Source organism: Mytilinidion resinicola (genome assembly GCF_010093595.1).
Source record: "Mytilinidion resinicola strain CBS 304.34 unplaced genomic scaffold BDZ99scaffold_1, whole genome shotgun sequence".
In the NCBI taxonomy this organism is placed as follows: Eukaryota; Fungi; Ascomycota; class Dothideomycetes; order Mytilinidiales; family Mytilinidiaceae; genus Mytilinidion; species Mytilinidion resinicola.
Genome location: NW_022985437.1, coordinates 385,510 through 396,044, shown reverse-complemented (window position 1 = coordinate 396,044; position 10,535 = coordinate 385,510). Strand labels below are relative to the sequence as shown.

Sequence of the window (10,535 nt, the reverse complement as noted above, 5' to 3'; positions counted from 1 at the left end):
GATCAATACAAGAAAGACCAACCGGTGTAGCTGTCGGCATGCGTCCTGGAGGTATGCTCGTATGTCCACTCTGTCTGGTTTACTACGGTATTTTGCTAGGCCGTAGCCCCGCGCTGATGCGTGCGCTTGTAGAGCAATATGCGCTTCCTCTGCTGTAGCGTAGTACGCCAGCCGTGGCGGCTAGAGGGCCATGGTGAGTGTATTATAGAGGGAGAGGAAGAGGATGTAATTGATTGCGATCAAGGCCGCATTTGGAGAGAGCATTTGGAATTAGTGAGCAAGTTAAGCGAGCGAATCGGAGGCTCCGGAACACCCCTCCGAGCCAATAGGAAGGCGGTGAAACGACTAGAGGGGGAGGGGGTGTGCGAATAGCGAAAAGGGGGTGTGAGATTATCAACGCCCTATTTCTATCACTGACTTCATATAGAGTAAGAAAATATCTGTAGAATACTCTACATAAAGTAAAGCTATAAACAATAACGTACGTGGATCTGGAGCAACTAAAGTGGAAGCAGAACGGGTTTAATCGACGGAGGCCGCAGGCTTCTGTCCGCAGAAGCGTGTCCGCCACCTAATCTCGAAAGACATGATTACCGGCCTCTCCAGGTGCATAAAATCGCCGCAACAGCCTCAAGCCGAGGATGGGCGAATTTGCCTACGAGAGTAACGACCTCAACGACAAGTGGACCTTTATCAACGCCAAACTCACGCACGGCGACGTCTGGATAGCGACAGACCATGCAACTCTCTGGCTCAACCGCAGCAAAACAGACATCGTCTACTAAGGCGTGCAGATTGTCTTATCACGAACCATCGACACCGCTGCCCCGTACGAGCACTTGAGCAGCTCCTGGCGTACGATAGCGCACCGCCCTCATCTCCGCTATTCCGCGGAGGTATATATTTCAAAATATTTCGGTCAGTTCCCAAGAAAATTGAGACATCCAAGGGCACGTACCGGGCGGTGACATAGCACACTCAACAACGCAAGCAATTGCGCAGTGTGTTAAAGCTCACGCTACTCCAAACCGTACACAGCAAAGTGACCAATTTCTTTTTGCCCCTCGGAGATCCTGGTTCGAATCGTCGAGCGAGTGAATCTTTTTTGCGTTCTTCCTATTCACTTCTCTATGTCTGCAAACCAGCTTTCACTCTTCTTATTAAGCCGCCCTCTGTGAGTGGGGGTACCGGAAAGCACTTACTTGTGTTTTAGTAAGGCAGCACAAGTGTTGCTTATAGCGCGCGACAGTTCTAAGGGTATATATGTTAAAAAAATTAAACGCATTTCAGAAATTGAGAATCCAAGGGCACGTACCGGGCGGTGACATAGCACACTCAACAACGCAAGCAATTGCGCAGTGTGTTAAAGCTCACGCTATTCCAAACCGTACACAGCAAAGTGACCAATTTCTTTTTGCCCCTCGGAGATCCTGGTTCGAATCGTCGAGCGAGTGAATCTTTTTTGCGTTCTTCCTATTCACTTTCTCTATGTCTGTCCGGAGGACGGTCTTCAATTGCAAAGCCTTCCTACAACAGGTAGTTCAATATCCTAATGTGCACCTACGCAATTTCCTTTCCCGTTCAGGGAACTCAGCTGCTCATGCTCCAGCCTGAGCTGTGACTGTGATGGGGTGAGCGCATCCTGAGCTGAGACTGAGCAGCTCGTTGAAACCCCAGTTTTGGGCCCGGTATTCGACAAGGAAGGTTGAGACTGGGCTCCTCGCCTTGCCTGGAAGACCCATTTCCGGGCCCGTAGGCCTGCCAGGTTCCAGTTTCAGGGCCCCAATTCTTGAGTAAACTTACCTTCCGATGGGAACAGGCCGGAGCGGAACTCAGCCACAGCGGCGCAGGATCACGTGAGCAGCGCGGGTGTGGGCAGTGTGCACATTGGGGTGATGTAACAGCATATCCTACCTCCTCTTCTCGTTCATCGGCATCCCCAACGTCGAGCGCTGGGAGCGACGCAAGATGACGTACGCGGCCGCCGGCCAAGTCCTCTGCTACCTCGTCATCACCATCACGATCTCGCAGAACGAGAACGCATCCCTCCCCGGCCCGACACGCCTCGCGTGGGCGAAGGCAAGCATCGGCTTCTTCTTCCTGTACTACGTGTTCTTCGGCATCGGGTGGCAGGGCGTGTCGTGGCTGTGTCCGACCGAGATTAACAGTCTGAGCATGCGCACCAAGGGGGCCGCGTTGGGGACGGCGATGAATTGGATTTTTAATTTCATAGGTGCGTTGCCTCCTTCCCCCCTTTGCTAGGTCTACCGCCTTCCCATAGTCATCACGCTGACTCGATCTCACAATCGTCGAAATCACACCACCCGGAATCTCCTCTCTAAAGTGAAAGTTCTACATCATCTGGACCGTCTTCAACGCCGCCTTTGTGCTCATCGTGTACTTCCTGTATCCCGAGACCGCGGACCGCTCTCTGGAAGACTTGGACCGCTTTTTTGCCGGCAACGCGCCCCTCTTCGTCTGGCAGGATAAAGACGCCATCGCGAATAAGCGGCCGCAAGCGTTTGTGGAGCGTGAGGAGGAGGTCAGGAGGGCGAGTAGTATACGCCCTGCTGATGTAGCGGTGGCGAATGCGCATCGGGAGAGTGTGTTGAGGAAAGAAAAGAGCGAGGATGAGAGGAGGGAGGCGGTGTAAGGAGGAGGCGGGGAGTTTTCAGAGGAAGAGGGCAATTAGTGGTAGAAGTGAATTGAAAAGTTGTTCGAATAGGAAATGCCATTCGATGATCGCCAGCACAGCATTTTGAATGTCTTCCCTAAGATTGATCATCCAGAGCGGAAACTCTTGGTGCACTATGGAGTCCATGTAGAGTCTGGATTGCGTCGAGGGAGCTGCATGTGCCGAAGTCGCCTAACTCGATAAGCAAAAGTTTAGGGTCTGTTTTCGACGTTGGTGGAAAAAGGATCGCGAATTTGGCTAGATATCAGCAGTACTTAGTTTATAGGGCGGGAATCAGGTGCTACATCTATGTCAGCTAGATGAAAATAAATAGCTCGGGGGGTGCTTCAACTTGCGAAGACACGCCACAAAAACAATATTGCATTGCGCTCGATATCCGAATAACGCTGGCAGTGTGTTTCCAAAAGTGATATGATTTGATATGCTCGTTGTATTTTCGGCATTACCGCATCCAAGAGACAGGCGGGATTTCGTAATATGTACAATTCGCACTACACTTCGTGTCGCAGCCCACGCCACTTTTCGTCTTCCTTTCTTCTTCGCAAGCGAGGCACAGCCATTACCGCCCCAGCCATAATAGAAAATACACAAAACGAGGACCAGCATCCCGTCATCAAGACAGGGGGTGGGACTAGAATGGAAGACTTGAAGAAACAGGAAACTTGAATTCAAGCGCGTATAGCGCGATACACCGCGCGCCGCCAGTGCTAGATATGCTAGATGGGAAATGAGATATGCAAAGGAAAGCAAGTAGATGAGGCAGGCCTCGTTGATGCGACGCGAGCTGCGCGCTAGATGGTAAGGAGATGAAGGAGAGTTGTGAAGTGAACAAAATAGTGGTAGATAGAAGAATGTAAAAAGATATGGAGGGAGGTTTGATAAGGCATGTATGGCGGGCATCGTGCACAAGCTATCGGGTATCAGGATCGGGTACTGGGTTCGGGGTATAAATAAGGGACAACTAGGCGATTGATGGAGTTCCTTTTCTGATGCATCAATGAGTCTTTGTCGCGTTTCCAGCTGCACTAGAGCCAACTATAGTCCCATTGCTTAGACTGATTGTGAGGTTGACGAGATCAATCGAGAAATTGCTTCCCAGGTCGACGCTGCCAGCATTGTCACTGTTGTCGCCGCGTCCCTCAAAGAAGGTCTGCAGGTTCTCTTGCGCCGCGACCGCCGTGTTTATTTCGCGAGACTCTTGTAGGACGAGAAGTACACCCACACGGGCAAAGTCGAGCGCGGTGGCGTTATTCACGGTGGCGAGGGTCTCGGTCGCCGCTGGAGACCCACCACTAGTGCGGGTTGAAGTGGGAGGCGAAGTTGCCGAAGCCGCGATGATGAGGCCGTTGCTGGTGGCGCGGTCTTGACGAACCTGGATGTGACGGGCCTCGGGACGTGGCGTCAAAGCTGGGATTGAGGCTGACAAGGCTGGCGGTGAGTCCACGTTGTTGAGAAGAGGTAGGTTAAAGTCAACGGAGCGGGAGGATAGGCCATTGAAGGTGACGAGGGCGTTTTCCGAGGTGCAGCTGAGGTTGGTGGAGGAGAAGAGGGAAAGAATGAGCGAAGCGTTCAAAGGGATGCTGTAGTTTGCTTGCGAGTCTTCCAATAAGCGAGGTAGGGCGTTGCCTAGAGTAGCGCTCTTGATGCCATCCACATCCTGGGTAGTACAACCTGAGTCGGTACCGCTGGTACATGTTTTACCAGTGAAACCGTTAGTACATAGGCAGCTGCACGAGGCGTCTGGGTTGACGATTGCTACACCACCATTCTGGCACGCGAGAGACGCGGCGCATTGGCTAGCTTGGCTAGTCGCTCCCGGATTCGATGCGGAGTGCTTGTTGTCTCTCATTCTCGGAAGGACGATCAGAACGATTGGGATGACGACGGCGGCTGCAACGAGGAGCAACAAAACGATCAAGAGAAGGATGAACGCCCATAAAGGCATACCACAGCACCGTCGGCGACGACGCTCAGATTTCCTGGGTTCCGCGTCGCCCATCGAAGCCGTCTCGGCCATTGCTAGACCTGATGGCCATCTTGACATATGCCGGTTATTTGGAGAGTAATCGCCGGTAGGAGTTGCAAGACCAGGCGGCGGGAATGATGCCAGAATATCAGATAATGAACCAGATGTGCGGTGTTCTCCGTCTCTCTTCTCAAGGTCGGAAGCGGCGAAGAAGTCCATCCCTAGTCTGCTGGCTGTCTTACCACGATCAAGGTTCGCTGCAAGGCGTGTCGCACGTCTGATGAGATCCGGAAGACTAGTCAAGCTGCCTCGTGCTTCGGCCTCCCTGACAGCATCAACGTTCAGGCGAGGAGGTCTTCGTTTTCCAACACGTTCCGCTAATGACGACGGCTGTCGCGTCGGCATCTGCAATGGGTGAGTTGGAGAGTCCACGTCTTCCTTTTCATAGTCGCGAGGACTGTGGGCGGGCTTCGAGTCGAGGGGAGCTAGAGGAGAGCGGGAACGCGTTTGAGCTGGTATTGGTCTCAGCTCTCCTGCGGATTTGTTCTTTTTAGGCTTCATAGAGTCTAGAGACTCGGAGGATGAAGACGAAGGATCGAGGAGGCCTGTTCCACTATTCAATGACCCGCTCCCAGGCCCTCCAGAGCCGCGCGACGAATTCCGGGAGACTTGCTGCTCTCGTGCTGCACCCATACCGGCGGCAAACGCACCGCCTGTGGCACCCGCAGCAATGGCGGCTTGCGCAACTAACCCCTGCTTCTTTTTCTCCGCCTTGCGTTTGCTGGAAGCACGATCGTCGACTCGGAGACTGTCACCTGACTTGATTGTCGTCAAAGAAGGTTTGGTTCGCCTGCCAATACTTGCTTGTCGAACCAGTCCACTTTGCTCATCGTGGTCGCCTGCTCGCGATTCCCGTCCATTCTCGACTGAGATTGGTCTGTCGTCGTCTGAAGGTGACGCATCTTCGTCGAAATAGAAATCTTGTACATTCGATGGTATTACATTACTTGACGCGTAGGAGCCGTGGTGCGACCGGTTTATTTCAGCCTCTTCCGCAATGGGCGAAACATATGACATTTGCGAATAGTACGACGATGGACCTCGACGTGCAGAGGGTGGTGGACCGATATTTGGACTCCGCCGAGGAAGCGGTTGGGCAGGGATAGGGAAGTCTGGTATTGAGCCTAATGAGGAGACTTCCGAAGCAGCCGAGGATTGGGTCAAGGGTCTCGAACTTGACGACATCGTTCCGTATGAGGGCGACAGATAATCATCATCCTGATAGGTCAGTTCCGGGACCATCGCAACTGGCTGAGGCTGTTGTGTAGGCAGGTCTGTCGGTCTGGGGTGGTTTACGATGTCGGGAACATAACTCGGTCTTGGCGGCCGTTGAGGAGGAGGTCTACGGTCTGTGGACCGCGCCTGAGATTGAGACGCAGAGCCATCGATGGCATCGTCGGCGTCGTTGGGCAATGGCCATTGTGGCGTCGGTGATACTGCCGTAGCAAGACCTTCGCTACTCGAGGGCGGAGTTGGCATCTGCTGGGGCTTCTGCACAGAGAAGTGGGACACCAACTGGTTTGGTCGTGCCGGTAGTCCCACGATGCGTGTTCGTTCTGGAGATCCCCCTGGAGCTTGGTGACGCTGTGCGTGGAGTCTTTCTCGAGCTGCCCGCACAGAGCCCCCCCTTTTTGCTCCATCTGCATCTCGGTTGGCTGCAGACCTGCCCGAAGGCACGTCTGCCTGCCGGTCATAACTCATGTAAGCCGGTAGAAGAGATCGTGGGTAAGGGTGTGTCTGTCGACCGACACAGAGTCAGTAGGTTGGCGAGTAATGATGGGTATGCGAGGGACTCCTAGGACTGCGTTCGCACAGCTGCAGCGGGCGATCCTGCGGTCGTTTGTCCGTCGCGTAAAACGTAACCAGCCGCTGATCCAAAAAGAGCATCCGCTAGCGGACAAATGAATGACGTGGAAGTGTACAGTGGATACGAAAGGGAGCGCGATGGTCGCTAGGACTCGTCCAGCGCGTTCAATTGTGTCGGTATTCCAAACGGTCCGGCGAAGGTGAAGCCTCATGCAATGGTCAACGCAATGGCATAGAAGAGAGGTCGGCGCAGCGAATGTTACAGAGCATGTGGCAAGCAATAGAAATCTGGAGCACCACACGGGACAGTGCGCGAATAATAGTTCCCAGGGCTGCCGACGATCGAGTGGGCTGGGTTTCAGGCGAGGCTGGATCGACTAAGTGGAGACTGTGGCGTGCAGTGTGCCTAGGTATGGATCGGGAGTTGCTGGAGGCTGTAACGTCCTATCGTAGTCAGAAGATAATGCCTAGCTTGGAGCGGAATAAAGAAAGCAGGGTCCAATTGGAATTCCCAGGAAAGAGAGGACAACTGCTGGGCGCATTGAGAGTGGTGGCATACGGGGTGCTTGCAGGAGTTCGCAGCGGAGAATGAGGAAGAGAATGGCGGTGCAATAGGTGGGCGCCGTGTGGTTGTAACAGAAGTTGTTCCAGAGAGTGCTTTCGGACTACCAAAAGCGGGTTTCAGGAAAAAGTAGTCAACGTACGCGATCACAGCAATGGCATGGCATGGGCCTCGGTCAGATCAAACTCGCGATGTCGGAGGGCTGTCTTTCGGCGATTGCGGCAGCTGGAAGGCAATTGAGTGGTGGGCGCAGAGGTTCGCGGACGGGAGTCGTGCTTCTGGAGACGGTGCGCGGGGGAGGTCCTGGGTAAATAGCGCCGAGGGTGGGCGATGCGGGAGCAAAAGAAGAAACGACACGGTCGCGAGAAGAAGAGGGTCAAGCCCGTGGTCCCAGAGGCCTCCAGGTGCCGTGGGGAAGGAGGAGGTGAGGTCGCCGGCACAGGAGAGGAGACGGCCAAGCTGAAGGCTGCGATCTCTCGGCCAGGCGCACGGGCAGTCCCAGCCGTGGGCACCACCTAGGCACGCTTGGGCAGATTGAAGCGAGGCGGCCCCGGCTTGGGCCCGCTCCCAGGGGCGCTGTCCCGTGGAGCGCGGCCCGAGATAGGTCAAGCGGCGCGCAATGGTGAAACACTTCCGCCACCACGCCCGCCACGAGGAGCCGGCCACGACGATCCGAAGACAGAAGGAAGACAACAGGCACGCCGTCGATGCGGCCGCTGTGGGGTCCAGCCGAGCACGCCGTGGAGTTGCGCAACGCCCCATAGCGAGTCCGTCTGCTGCCACCGTCTCTGCCGATCGGCCTGCCTCTCCTGCGCCCGAAATAGCAAGGCAGCCTGGCGTGTCTGGAGTTGACACCACGGCGAGATGAGTGCGCCTGAGCCGGCCGTGCGTGCAGTTGTAGCATGTCCCCGGCTTTCAACACGGTCTCCCATGAATCGGGTTCTGATGCTTCGTGTTTCCGCGACAGATGCCGGTATCGTGCAACTGCTACCCAGGGGGGCCACAGTGCTGCTGCTGTGGTTGAACATGTTCACGGCACGTCCTCTCCTCGAGCCCGCTCCCTCACCGCCACCCGCATCGTCATGTGCAAAGCCGGGGACAGCTGCATGAGGAATCACTGTGAAGCATCCCGCCCTCCGCCAGACTGCCAGGATGTGCGCCTTAATTCGCTCAAGCCCTGCAATAACAAGCCACCCTCGTCGCCGACGAACACGTTCCGCTCTCCTCATTTCTTCTCAAACCACCGGAAGAAAGTAATCGCACCTTGTCGTCTATGAATAGCGAAATTCTCCGGCCATTTCGTATGACGTGCTCGGGATCCCCCGGTTGCTGCCAAATAGAAGGAGAAGGATGGAAGCACTATCACGACCTCATCCTGAACCGCATTTCTCTTCTTCTTCTTATTCCCCGCTTTCCGCTAATTAGAAGGAGGATGGTCCACAACTCTCGGATCCAGTATCCGGCCACTTTCCGCTCCACTCACATGCATTTGCACTACCTCAGGTAGGCTTGGACACCGTTCTAACTCTTATGCAGAGAGAGCTCTGCCTCCATCTTCTATATCCTATTCATGCAGTCATAACTTTTAATCGAAGGGCTTGCGCCACTTCAGTTTGCCGACATGTCACTGATCGAGTCTTCGACTATACACTTCGTTTTCAAGCCAACATATCCTCACCTCACTTTGCTAGAGAAGAAAGCTTAATCACATCCTGAGTGTTGTCAGACCATCCACTAGTATCACCGCCATGAAGACGTCTCTTGCTGCTCCCTCACTATCAAGATCATTGGCAACCGGGCCATTGTCCAGAAAAGTTGCGAACATGATGACTGCGAAGACTGTCGCTATGGTTGTAATCAAAAGCGCATCGCGAAGGGCGGGGTTTACAATACCCTATAAGACCTCTCACTCACCATGTGGTTTTCGAGAGATGGAGGAGTGGCACGGCGGCTCTTTGTTCCATTGCGTAGCTGTGGTAAGTGCTCGTCTCTGCATTGATCCGTGAATCTTACCTTTGTACCTACTGTTCCTTGTCAGTGGTCTTGGCAGCGCCAGTTGTGAGTTTCGCCGCTCAGACACGAAATATTAATAGGATTGTTTCGCAGAAGATAATTGTGATTTCGCGTAGGCATGCAACTATGCACATGTTGGAAAAACGGTATACGTTGGATTGGATGCTGAAAATAGCGTCACGTGAAGAAGGAGAGGAATGCCACTGAGGATACGGAGAATACAGGATCTATCCTCCATTTTCACTGTCTACAAACAGTCTTCATCCAGCGCGCAGCTGGTGTGAATCTAACTAATCAAACAGTCCCGTCTCAATAATCGATGCCCAAGTGCTCCGTAGCCCTAGCATTGTGTAATGATTGTGCATTCCGGGATTGGAATAGTAGCCAATCCGCAGCGGGGATTTAGATTTATGCACGTTTCGGAGACTGCATCTCTCGCACAACGTCTTTGCTGCGCGTCTCTCCTCCAAATCCAACTTTTACGTAGTAGTCTAACATACCCAGGGCGGTCGTGACTGTAAGACTGCAACGGCTTTCTGAACGGAATCACCAACACACCTCATTTCCGCTCTTTGGGGTCTGTGTCCCGACCCACCTTACTTCAAATCGTCCTACACTAATAACTGACCGGACCTTTCGTTCTCAACAGTGTATGTAGGTAGGTAACACTACTGCCGGAGGCACTTTAGCAGTGTGGGAGTTCACCTCAATCGGTGACCATATCGGTGACTTATGATCCTACAATCGTAACCTTTCCGTCCCAACCTAAACCAGGTATAAAAAAAAAGGGCTTACAGCCAAAAACTAAACTACTAAACTAAGACTTACCTTTCAGACGGCCCCCAACCTGACCGTTATGGCTGACCACATTAATTAATCAATTATTTCAGGATCGGTCCGCCTCCACTACGAAGCCCATGCAGCCCCTTATCGAGTGCAAATACATGTTTTCCGTCTCTGACGGCCTTGGGAATCGAACCCTTGGCGACAGGCAACGTATTAGCCTACACCCACCAGAGTGGACGACCTTGCGGAAGCTGCTTAATACATTTGGAAACTTGCCAAAACTAATCGGTATTTAAGGGTTTAAAAGAGATCGTCACCAGTTATTTCTCCCCAGTAATCTTCGAGGCTGGGATCTAGAATGCGGCTCATTTCGCCTTGAGGCCATCTCACTTGTTTCTTCGCTGACAACAATGGTGTTACAGTCTCGACCACGATTCGCGTTCTCTTTCACCATCTCTCCTCTCCGTTTCACCCGTTCCATAAAGCGGTCTTAGTACTTCCGATTCACTTCAAGTCTTCCCACGAGATGGATTCGGCGGTAATCAAATTATACTCACGACAGCCTACCTATCGTAGCAATGAGGGTCCATCGCGCTTTCCAAAATGATTTCCACTCCGAGACTCGATGCGCCCTTAGATGTTTCTTG

The 10,535-nt window shown here is 53.3% G+C and overlaps 5 protein-coding genes across 5 annotated transcripts; 2 read left to right on the top strand and 3 right to left on the bottom strand.

Annotated features, from left to right (window-relative positions):
* Nucleotides 1-9: 9 nt before the first annotated feature.
* Nucleotides 10-180, bottom strand: BDZ99DRAFT_456671 (uncharacterized protein; the record flags this gene model as incomplete). Its single annotated transcript, XM_033718507.1, has 1 exon — nt 10-180. A coding segment is annotated over one exon (171 nt), but the record flags the coding sequence as incomplete, so codon positions are not given.
* A 1,788-nt stretch (nt 181-1,968) lies between these two features.
* Nucleotides 1,969-2,726, top strand: BDZ99DRAFT_564694 (uncharacterized protein; the record flags this gene model as incomplete). Its single annotated transcript, XM_033727386.1, has 2 exons — nt 1,969-2,136; nt 2,351-2,726. The coding sequence occupies 2 exons, from the start codon at nt 1,969-1,971 to the stop codon at nt 2,651-2,653; spliced, it is 471 nt and encodes a 156-aa protein (XP_033583830.1). The 3' UTR covers nt 2,654-2,726.
* Nucleotides 2,727-3,525: 799 nt separating this feature from the next.
* BDZ99DRAFT_3447 (uncharacterized protein) lies at nt 3,526-6,602 on the bottom strand. Its single transcript, XM_033714424.1, has one exon. It carries the CDS (start codon nt 6,420-6,422, stop codon nt 3,690-3,692), a length of 2,733 nt encoding a protein of 910 aa, XP_033583829.1. The 5' UTR covers nt 6,423-6,602; the 3' UTR covers nt 3,526-3,689.
* A 1,092-nt stretch (nt 6,603-7,694) lies between these two features.
* Nucleotides 7,695-8,717, bottom strand: BDZ99DRAFT_528862 (uncharacterized protein; the record flags this gene model as incomplete). The annotated part of the gene is made up of 1 exon (XM_033726392.1): nt 7,695-8,717. Exon 1 carries the CDS (start codon nt 8,316-8,318, stop codon nt 7,695-7,697), a length of 624 nt encoding a protein of 207 aa, XP_033583828.1. The 5' UTR covers nt 8,319-8,717.
* BDZ99DRAFT_456669 (uncharacterized protein) lies at nt 8,568-9,259 on the top strand. The gene has a single exon (XM_033718506.1). It carries the CDS (start codon nt 8,838-8,840, stop codon nt 9,093-9,095), a length of 258 nt encoding a protein of 85 aa, XP_033583827.1. The 5' UTR covers nt 8,568-8,837; the 3' UTR covers nt 9,096-9,259.
* Nucleotides 9,260-10,535: the final 1,276 nt, after the last annotated feature.

Coding starts and splice junctions, on each gene's coding strand:
- BDZ99DRAFT_3447 (XM_033714424.1), bottom strand. CDS start 6,422: ATGAGTTATGACCGGCAGGCAGACGTGCCTTCGGGCAGGTCTGCAGCC.
- BDZ99DRAFT_456669 (XM_033718506.1), top strand. CDS start 8,838: ATGAAGACGTCTCTTGCTGCTCCCTCACTATCAAGATCATTGGCAACC.